Source organism: Crocodylus siamensis, chromosome 2 (assembly GCF_052110815.1).
Source record: "Crocodylus siamensis isolate JL-2025a chromosome 2, ASM5211081v1, whole genome shotgun sequence".
NCBI classification, from domain to species: domain Eukaryota; kingdom Metazoa; phylum Chordata; order Crocodylia; family Crocodylidae; genus Crocodylus; species Crocodylus siamensis.
The window spans coordinates 236,950,720-236,962,362 of record NC_143396.1 but is presented as its reverse complement, the minus strand read 5'-3'; the positions used below and the strand labels follow the sequence as shown (position 1 = coordinate 236,962,362).

The 11,643-nt window shown below is 42.4% G+C and overlaps 1 protein-coding gene across 2 annotated transcripts in view; it reads right to left on the bottom strand.

Moving 5' to 3' along the window:
* The window catches only part of FMN1 (formin 1), a 251,494-nt gene that overhangs the window by 14,480 nt on the left and 225,371 nt on the right, over positions 1-11,643 (bottom strand). For both annotated transcript variants that reach the window (XM_090033492.1, XM_090033494.1), the window contains one exon: positions 718-802. In XM_090033492.1, coding sequence (XP_089889618.1) covers positions 718-802 — 85 coding nt within the window. The remainder of the gene's footprint in view (positions 1-717; positions 803-11,643) is intronic.

Sequence of the window (11,643 nt, the reverse complement as noted above, 5' to 3'; positions counted from 1 at the left end):
CAGGGTGACATGCAATGTTAGCCCTATTAGGTGTGCAAGTATGATTCACAAGGCAAGCCCAGGGGTTTCAAATAGGAATTCATAGTGTTAAAAACATTTTAACTAGTTGTGGCCTTTCTGAATTTTTTACAACAGAAAAACTGCTCTATTATTTTTCTATAATCTAAAAACAAATGAAAACTGACAGCTGGTATTCTCTAAAGGGTGCCTTGAGTCTAAAGAGGGGTGCCATGAGTCTAAAAAAAATGGAGAACCACTGGCATAAGCATTTATGACATAGGCATTTATTTAAGGCTGTTAATTAATTTAAAAGTCCCTCCTCACTTAACATTTGTGAGATGTCAGAAAGGAATCTTTAGAAGTCTAACATGAAGCTAGGATGGTGTCTTTTTGAGTGGCTTGGAAATAACATTTCAGAGTACATAAAGCAGTACAGAAGAAGGCCCAGAGAGAACTTTTGGGAGAGAAAAGGTAAGTTAACAGGGCTCCTTACTACTTGGATATCCAAGCCATGTCAGAGCTAGGCTTGGCCACAAGAAAATGCAGTTTTTAAATGTGATTGTTGCACCAATGTAGGTAAAGCCCTAAAGATTTTCCTCAGGAGGGATATCAATTTACTGCTTTCAAATTGATTATACATGCATGCTACTAGCTATACTTCAATGAGAACTAAAAAGCACAGTTATTCTGTGTGCTGTGCTAACGAATAAATCATACCAGGCTAGCTGCAGGGTTGATTTTTTTTGTTTCGACCTTCTTCTCTGCAGTTAACTTGTTTACGGTTTGCTGTGCCATTTTAATTCTGGAACAAAAAACAAACAAAAATATTATTAAATAAACGATCAAAACTATTCAACATGTTTGATACACCTAGTAAATTTCTGCCTCTAGTATCTTTTGGCTTAGAAAATAGTATTTAAAAGGTTTGGTTTTGGGGAATTCCCAAAAAACAGTAGATCTATCTATCTATCTATCTGCATTAGAATGGTTCAGGATGAGCAGCAGAGGTTCATTGATTTCTAAAAGGCTTGGGTCTCACACATACAATGTTCCACAGCCTTTGAAGCAGACAGGCTGTCTAACACAACAAGACCAATGGATACACACACAGACTGGGGAAGACGGGGGCATGTACCACATTGTTCCATAACATGAGATAAAGGTGGAGAATGCTGGAAAGACCAAATTAGTATGTGTGCATGTGATGTATGACAACAACACAGAGAGACCAACCAATGACAGCCTTGGATCAAGAGCCATCAGGAGGGAAGGAGAATACTAAAGCAGAGACTTGAGAGTAACCAAGAGTCCCTCCTCCCCAGTCTCCTCTTCCCCAAAAGGGGTTCCAAGAAAGGACACAGTTTTTCAGGGACCCCGTCCATGGGAGGGGATCCCTAAGGCCACCCTGGACAGAAGGCACACCACCAGCCTGTCTCATCCACCCCACCGGGGTGGGGGGGGAGGATGGCTGGGGGTGGGGCTCATTATCCCACCTCCAGATTGCTGACATACTGACATCTGACACCCAACAGAGAGCTTCAGAGTAAAGACTGAATCCTGGCCAGATGTACTTTGACTCTGATGACAGCCCTAGGATTTGGTAGATATATAGAATTGCTTGAACGTTTCTATTGTTTCTTTTCTGTTATTACTGTGTATCAATAAATTTGCCTATTATTGAATGAAAAGGTCATGGTCAGTCTAAGGGTAAGTCCCCCAGAACAAGGCATCTGGGTCCTAAATTCAGAGCCAACAATATCTATAGGAACATTATTCAACAAATATTATGTGGGTAAGATTAAAGCAATGCAATACACATATGTACAGCTATATCAAGACTAAACAAACAAAGAGACAGTGCTACTAATTAAATCTGTTCAATTGTACCTAATAAAACATTACAGAAACATTATTATGAATGAACTTTCAACCAACATGAAAATCAAAAGTGAAAGATCTTAAGAACTGATTGCGCAATGCTCTGCTCATTGGCCAACCTCTGCACCAACTAGAATCAATATAGCCTATTGGGCTGAAGCGTTCACCCATATCAGCCTTGTAGGATTTGGGCTTTATAGAATTCTTTCCCCACTATGGAGTTCTAACGGAAAGGCAAGATAATATCCCTATTTCAGGAGCCCAAACAATAGGGGACCGACCATTTGTGCACATCTTTTGTACTTACTAAGTGCATTTTAGATTAATTTGATGACATCAAGAATTAAATCCTTCAAAACATATTACTATTATTTCAATGGTAGGCATAAACAATATGAACTGACTGTTGAAATAAACATGGATTCTGAAACTGACTGTTCCCCTAGGCTTATCCTTACCATGCAGGCCCTGAGCAAAGCCTTAAAAGTATGCAAATGATCCATCCCACTTAGGAGTGTGGGAGGCTATTGCGAAGGTTTTGGATAGAGGCAAGTGGTCTGGTCTCAAGCAGAGGTTGTAGACACACCCAGAGTGGACTGATCTACATGTGCAATTGATTTGAAGCAATAAACTTTATATACTGGTTAATTCTTGATTACTAGTACCAAAGAGCAGGAGCACTAATTACAAAGCCTCATTTCCAACTTTTTTTACCTGCTCTATTGATCAAAGCCAAAAATATACCTTTAGATAGAAAGCTCTGATAAGATTTCTCAGTATTAAGCCTCTGTACAATTTCAATTTTATCTGTTGTTCTTATATATTTTAATATCTGTTTTACTAGCATTTCCAGATTTTTAAAGGGACTTTTTACTTGTGACGTACCTTTTCAAGACTCCCAGATAGCTAAAAAGATTTGGTTTTTAATGATGAGATGGCTCCCACTCATTGGACAGTACATTCCTCTTCATAACCACAAAGGGCAGGCTGAAAGTGTTCTATAGAGCTTCAAGGCAATCCCTACAATAAGATTAAGTAGGACCAAACTAGGATGGTCAGGATATCATGAACTCCTTTGCCAATGACCACATTTTTTTTGTTTGATGATTCTTTCCCTCTTTGAATCTGTGAGCTCACTCCTACCAGCTGTGAAAAAGTTGGAATGCTCACTTTCCCTCCTTAAGAGGAAGAAAGACTCTTAGGATGCCTGTAGACATGCAGGATGCCTGCTCTGATGAGCTGTAATTACAGCATGTCAGAGCAGGCTCAATCAAGTCTCGTGTATTCAGCATCCCCGTGCTTCAAAATGACGGCAGGGGCACTTTAACTAAAGCTCATTTGACCATTTTGAAACATGGGATGCTGAAAACACAAGATGCTGCAAGTGATTTAATTAGAGCAGCACCTGAAAACCACTCTAATTAAAGCACCTCCTCCCACCCCAGGAGCACATATAAGGATGCCCTTAGAGATCATAAATTTTTATAAATAAAAGAGCTGTTATCTATTTTGCTACTTTGTTAAAATATCTGAGTGGTTTACATAGATATTCCATGAACGCTAGGTAGAGTTTTCAGTAAAAGATGATCATATATGTCACAGAGCGGGCCCTAGGAGCGGCCGTGATCTCCCTAGCGCCCCCTACCATGCCAAGTTAACTGTTTAGCACCCTCAGTCTTGCCTGCCACATCTTGGTGTTATATATCTTTTAAGGGAGGCTGCCTTACTGTTCCCTATGACACGGTGCTCTGTTCATCCTGGCACCTATCCTATGAGGGGTGACCTGGTGCGCCCCAGCCTTATGGGCTATGCGTGCCTCCAACCTCCCCTTTAGCACACCCCAAGCCTCGCAGATTACCGGACGTTGACTGGTCAGTTTACTTTCTGCACCCTGACTGGCGCTCTTGGGCTTGCCATGCAACTGGCGCCTCCCGCAGGCGCTCTGGCCTTGTCACTCAACCAGCGTCCTGGCTAATGCCCCTGGGTTTGTCACACGACCAGCGCCCTTACTGGCACTCCTGAGCTTGTCACGCAACTTGTGCCCTCTTACCGGTTCCCTTGTATTCGCTAGCCCACCCAGGCCGGCTCACTATGCTTGCTCCTTTAAGTTCCTCGCTAAGCTCGCCCCTCTGGGCTTGTCTATACACTTGCCCTGCTGGGCTTCTCAGTAAGTTTGCCCTTGCTGGGGCTTCTCCCAGATAGGTAGTTCCCCACTAGGGTCTGTCTCACCACGGTCACCGCGGGTTCCCCCCGCTTAGGGTTTGTCTCCACGCTCCCTGTGTTTTCGCCCTGACTGGGCTTCTCCACAGTCACCACGCGCTTCCCCATGGGTACTACCCTGCTGGGGTTTCATCACCTGCCTTCCGCAGTAAGTTCCCCTCACTGGGGTCTCGTGTCCCCTCTGGGGCCTATCCCGCGCTCCTCGCCTTCTCTGGGGCCTATCCCGCGCTCCTCGCGCTACTCGCCCACACTGGGGCCTCGTAAAATACCACCCCGCAGGGCCAGGGTCACCAGGAACCCCCACACTCTTGGGTAGCTCCCCTGAAATTATCCCGCTAGCCACCCCTACTGGGGTTGGGGGTCAGGACACCCCCAAATGCCGCGCTCTCTACCGCGCTAATTATCCCGCTAGCCACCCCTACTGGGGTTGGGGTCGAGCCATCCCGAAACACAGCGCTCTCTACCGCGCTGGGAGCACCCCCACCTTACTGGGGAACTCCTAATGAGGCCTCCTCCTTCCCCTACAGCCTCACCCGGTCCTCTGGTGTAATGATAACAAACTAGCAACATAAAGCCCTGAGCCAACCGGTTACAACCCAAAAGAAGCCGCCCGGCTATAACCTAAACTGTGCGCCACCTAGGCACTCCCTCACCTCTCTGCCAGGGTTCTCTTCACCCCCTCCCATCATTATACAAATGCTGGAGTGCTCTGGCTGCTCTGCTTAACTCTGGTCCACTCGGCTCTGCTCTGCGGCAGCAGAGCTCCTGCTTCTTGGGCTGGTCTTGGCCTGCCTGGTTATAAAGGCCAAGCCCTGCCCCCTCCTGGTCAGCTGACCCAATCCGTTGCCCTGGCAACCGCCAGCTGTGCTGCCCTGTTGATTGGCAGCTAAGCCTGCATCGCCATCACTAGTAGTGAGCACCCTAGTGCTCCGCTATACTCCTTCCCCCTCAAGTTCTTAACCTTCATTAGGAGCGGGGCACACAAGTGCCCAGCGACAATATATAAAACAGAACTACAATAAAGCTTTTCACTGATCTATTAATTTACTGTGATCTTTGTTTTAAAAAAGTGAGACGATGAGCAACAGATTGTGTTGTTCTTCTAAGAAAGCTTTAATTTCTGTATTAATGCATGATAAGTAAGTGCTAGTCATATTTTCAGCAATCTACATGCATAATTAGGATGAACTCAAGTATTCATAATTTTTTTAACATTAATTGTTCTATTTTATGAAATATTTGATGTCGGCAATTACATCAGTAAAATAAACACACTGAGACCAGGCCTTACAGACAAAAGGAACTTCTTCCTAACTCTTGGAAATGTTATTGCTAACATATGTTGAAAACCTACTCCAGAATTCAAAAACTAAAATGTAAATTCGCCAAATATGAAATCTACTTTTGCACAAGGTTGCAAATGTAATATATCACCTTCCTGTACTCTTCCACTTTTTAAAGATAAAATAACTCCTTAAAACTTGAAAATGTTATTGTCCATTAAAAGGTAAGGTGCCTTTCCAGGCAAAATTACAAATATTTAAAATATATTTCAGAATTGTATGTACTTCCAGAAGTAGCATGTGAGCACATTTGATTGCAGTTGATATTCAAGGTGCCCTTTTTTCAGATGGAATAACCCTGCACACAACAAATGCAGACTAAATGGCTAAACAGACAAGCTAGACTGGCTGTTGGGCATATTTAATCAGCCTGTTAAGCACACATCTTCTTCAGTGTCACGAATAAAATGTGTGGTAACACTTCTTGTCTGCTTACTGTGTTGTTTTTTTGCTTAACTTGGTAAAAGCAGAACTACTGATGCCACTTGTGTAGAAATACAATGATCATGAAAGAAGCAAAAGTAAGGAGTACATGTAGTATAAAGTTTGTGAGTGAGACTTGATCTTCATATTATAAAGATGCAACCTCTCTCAACCACACACCATTAGTTAGCCAACTAAAAAAATGCCTCTGACAAAAACAGTATTTTTCTATGGACTCTTTTTAAGAGTTAATTAAATACATTTTTATTTATTGTCTGACATTCTCTTAGATTGTGATATTACAGTATTATATTAATGAGTAATTTGTAAAGATACCACACCACCTACTATTATTTTAATTATGTTAGAATAAAGTATTTAATATACTATAAAGCAAGTCCTTTAGGATGTTAAATGCAGTTTATGAGACTTTATATAGACTTAAATTGCTGTACTTCTTCCTATAAAAGTATACACTTCCTTGGCTATTTTTAATTGTTTGGCAATTACTTGTTCTCAGTTTATTTATGGTAAAACAAAAACTATCGGATAGAGTGTGAAAAAATTCTGTAACTGTGGTTATATTAAGTGTTAATGAAGGTGACCAGCTTAACATTGTCTAGATTATAGAAATCAGGTGACAAGAAAAGGTATTTGTGAGAATATGGGAGCAGTATCCAGCTCTACAGCCAAACATCTGACGACTTGTAAAAACATTACTAAAATAGATCCTTAAAGCTAATAATGTGATTGTTCCTGCCTGCTTGAAAGTAACTAATGAATAAATGAGCAGTGGGGTTTACAGAATAAAGAAAATATAAGTACCCACTATATCTTGTTATCTGAGCTCATTTGTTAATCCCATGCTAAATGAGGAATGAATGGGAGGGAAGCAGGTGGAATCTGCCAGTCATAAAACTCCCTAGGTAGTAGGAAAATCATTAGTGGACTAGGATGACCAGTTAGATGTGATAATGGGATTGAACTGTTTATAGATTTAGAGAAAGTTCATTTAATGTAAAGATTTGAGTCTGACATGAATTTCCTCTTCAGGCTCTCTTACTAAGGAGACTCAGCCAGGGAGTCTAGTCTGATCCTGCTCTCCTTGGAATATACAGCAGAAGAATCAGGCGCTAAAACACAATCTCACAATTTACACATGGGGGAGGGAGCACCAGTACCAGTACTAGTTCAGAGCATCCCAGTGTGAATGCAGAAGACTGTAGGATCCCACCCCCCCACATGCACACAGCAAGTGTATTATATTGTTATGCACAGTGACATTAAGAGCAGCCAGCTGCCTTTCCTCCCTGCTTCCCATGATACCTTATTGGGAGGCAGCCTCAATGTACAGGAGCAGCTCCATGTAGAAGGTGGTCAGTATGGGTGGACAGTCTGGGGGCCCAGATAGGTTGGCAAAGGGCAAAGGGATAATCAGGCAAAGGGACAAGCCGTGATATTTTTCTGCTCTTGCCAGCTCTCCACAGCTCTAGTGGACATACACTGCACTCAGTAGCATTCTTGAAGGGACAAGGGAATAGAGACAGGGGCCAGAGGTCACAGGGAAGGAAGGAGGTACCTGGGAAATAAAAAAATATACCAAAAATACATGTACAGGAAGAAGAAAAACAACAAAGGGTAAAAAAGGGAGGGGAAAACAAAAGAACACAGAAAAGAAAAGTAACAAGAGGAACATAAAATTTGACATGAGAGAGAGAACTGACAAAACAAAATGAGTCTAGAAAGTGGTGAGAGGTGATTCAAAAGTGCTGATCTGACAAACTGTTCCAAGGTGGGAGTCCTCCACAAAATAAAAGAGAGAAGTTTGCCTGGAAGGCAAGGTTAGCATTGTAATAGTTTTAATTGGGTGCAGTATTTCCTGTTTAGTGTTTCCTATTTACAGCAAAGGTGTGCGTTCTTGTTGTTAATATTTTGACTTGTCAATAAAAGGTGGTTCTTTAACCTTCTGCAAATAGCATGGAAACTGCATGACTCTAGGTGGACTAAGTATTAATTGGGAAAGCCTGAAAATGAAGTTTCTTCAAAGAGAACTCAGAAGTAGCAATTTTCTGAAATGTTCCTACCTTAAATTATGCTTCCTTCCTAAATATCTTCCCTTCCTACCCAATTCCCATTGAATTCTAGGCAAGTTCTTTGACTTCATGGGAACTAAAAATGGTCCCTGCTCCCTTGAACAAGCTGCAAATGCAAATTTATGATCCATCCTACCATCCTACCAACTAGGTCAAGCAGATGGCTGTTTTAAAGTAGCAACAATCCTGAAGAATTTCTTACAGAAAATAGCTTAACGTATTTTTTATTGTCTCCTATTTTGGTATTCTACTGAAAACCCAACGAATTTACCCATCAAATATATGCTTAAAGACTTATTTCTGCGGTGGGGGCCCACATTGGAATATTAAATGATAAAAAGTACTTTTCATACTGTGAGATGTAGTCTTTTCAGCAGAGGAACGCAATGTAATCATAGCTATTCCTTCTAAATTGTATTCTTCAGCAGCATTAATCACTGGATGACACAGCTCATGTCTACTTCTCATTCCAAGACATTAAACATTAATAGTTTTTGAAGCTTCAGTGTGTTTAAGAGAGAAAAGGAAAAGAGGAAAACTTAAAGAATGCAGGTTGGTTAAACCATGAAATCTAAGCAGCTGTAATGTGAATCTGTTCAAAAGAAGAATTACTATCACTCATCAGTGAGCAGAAGAGGTCAAAATATCTTAGTGAAGTAGGAGGAAGGTTCCCAGTGCCAACATTAATGTGAAATGAGTTTTTTAAAATGTTGCCATGAAGAATAAAACTGGTTTAGGTAGTAAAAATGGAGCTTCATATTTTTAAACAAATCATAACTTGTTTTATCTGGATCTCTTTAACTAATGTAACTTAATGTAACAACTACATTTTCCCAGTTAAGAACCCCCAAAATTGAGAGACACAAAACTGAACCCCCCCGCTATTATTTTTAATTAAAAAACTATTGATTTTGTAAATGAGGGAATATAAAATAACATTTTATCTCTTTAATTTTGATTTCTTCATAATCCCATAAAAGTACTTTCCATTGCTAAAGTAAAGACATTATTGTGCAAAGGGTTAAGAGGATAAGGTATGTTATCACTTATCTTGATGCTCCCTACTTAGCTCTCAGAGAGAAAGTGTGTGTTCAGTCAGTCCTCGACTTATGTTTCGAAATAAATGTTTTGCACTTACAACATTTATAAATTGACACCCTGTTTCAACATTCTGACATCAGTTTCGACTTTACAATGCTTGATCTGATGCCACGCCAGCAAACAAGTTCGCTGTGTGGCCCTGAAGAACATCTGGCCAAACTTCCTTGGACACTTTCTTTAAGAAAGCAGACAAGACTCTAGAAAAATCTGCAGCCAGGACTTCTGAGAAGACTCCAGCCAAGAACCTTTCACAAAGTCCAACCAAGAGCCCTTCCAAAAATCCAGCAAAGTCACCTCAAAGAAGTCCTTCCACATCAACATGATTGCTATTTACAATATAAATACATTAATGTAGATATATTACTCATCTATAATTGACTGAGTACAAAATTCTGGGTTATTTTGGTGAAAATAAAGTTTTGGGCCCTGGTTCGGTAACCAATCCCCTATTTACAACATTGCTTTCTATGGGAAAATCGGTTCTGAGTTATGACTTTTCGACTTAAGATGTGGTTTTCAGGAACCAATTGTGTTGTAAGTCTGAGAACTGCCTGTGTGTGGGAGTGGAGGGAAGGGGGAGAGGGGGGAGAAGAGGGAGCATAGAGTTAAGCATAAAATGCTTTAAATACCCACAAACAGACTAGACAGAGGCCACTCTAGAGGAATTCTCTATAAAACCAAAACAGCATGTTTCGTTTCTTTCCTAAGACCTGGAAACCTTCCTAAACCTACTACATACTATCCTAAACCTTCCTAAATCTACCAGTACCACAGGTCCTTATTAGTTTTGATTCATACTATCAGGCTTTACTATTGTTCAAGAGCTGGGGAGGTGAAGGCAAAGGAATGTGGTTTCTCAGGACATCTTGAATTTCTATCCACTGTCTTTTGTTAAGACCTGTGAGACCAGACAGAGAGACATCCACTCCCACAGCATCCACAACTCTTACTGTGAAGATGGCAGCTTATGTGGGTACACAGAAGCTGCATGGTTTCTAAAAGCAATGTAAGCCTTCTTGGGAGGGTACATTAGGGTAGTGCAATCCAGTGGCACTACAAGGTACATAACACACATGACCGAATGAACATATAACTCCCTCCTAGACACGGACATGCATCTAAATTGGATGCAGCTGAATCCACATTTAGATAAATCACTTGCACATGTATCAAGGCCTTTAGGTTAGTTTAACTATTTGTGCACTAAAGTTTATGAACTGCTGTACAGAAGTAATGTTATCTGAGAAGTACAACGGTTATCATGAAATAATATGTAAAAAAAGTGTCATGCACAAAACATCAAGAAATTAGGAAGAAGCAAGTAGAAAATTGGAAGATCAGTGGGCTTCCAATGTTTCAACTGATCTTTATAAACAAAATTGAATGTCCCAGTTCTTTACAGATTTGTCCTGCATTCTATACTTGAGCAAGCAATGAAATTACTGAGGTTTGGCCAAGTTTGATCAATATTTGTTAAATTCATGCTAGTGAGTATGAATCTCAAGGTTACCCTATGACTTCTTGGAATAAAAACAGATAAGAAAGGACAGAGAACCATGGAAACTTCACAGGTTTGTTTTTAGGCTTCTCACAGGGGGAGGTGACTGGGAAGCTGACTAGGGTTCCTCTGTATCTAACAAGCCAATTGATCCACCAAGATCTCTCCCCCAGGCCATGGTGATTTAGCAGCACGTGAAGCCTTCTGCTAACTGCACACAATCCCTGACCCTGGTGACTCAGTGAGCCACTTGCCTGCCAGAGCCCAGCTGAGCACAGCACCGTGCCAATGCTTGAGCCAGGGGGACAGCAGCTGCTGTGGCCATGCCCACCAGTGTGAGCCTGTGGTGCAGGAACAGACCCACCTCCAAAAGCAGCACTGGCTGCCTGCTTCCCCTGGCCCGCCCCCAATAAACACAATTGTATCAGCCACCAGCCCCTGAATATCCATCCAGAGCCCTTTGCCCAGGCCCTGTCCCAAGAGAACTCAAGTGGGGGATGGGCACGGGCTGAGATGGAGCTGAGACTGGGCATGCTTGGTGCCAGGCTCAGGTATGGGTGTGAGAGGATGCTGATACCAGGCACTCTTGGTACAGGGCTCAGACACAGGTGTGAAATGGAGCTGAGGCTGGGCATGCTCAGTGCAGGGGGCTGGGACAGGGGGGACAGAGTGCAGGGGGTGGCTGGTGCATGTTGTGTTTGAGTGTACCCAGATTTACCAACTAATGGAAGGGTCTAACTCAGCCCTGCCTCTAGTGAGTACCAAAGCACTGGGGGCTGGGATAGTGGGGGACAGAGTAAGAATTGGCATGTTACTTGTGGTTGCTCAGGAGCCTCTGCTCCCATCTCAGCAACTGTGGGAAAATCTGCTGCCCTGCAAGGGGCCCCTTCTGCCTGTCCATGCCCTGCCTGGGGCAGGAAATGTCCTTCTGCTCCTCCTCTTACACCTTCACTGCCCCAGGCCTTTCACCTGCTCCCAGCCACCACGTCTGTGCCTCCCTGCTCAGGCCACACATCCAGGCCACCCCTGGACAGGCTTGGAAGAGGGAGGTGAGGAGCAGACTTGGGCAATGGGGGAAGGAGGGTCT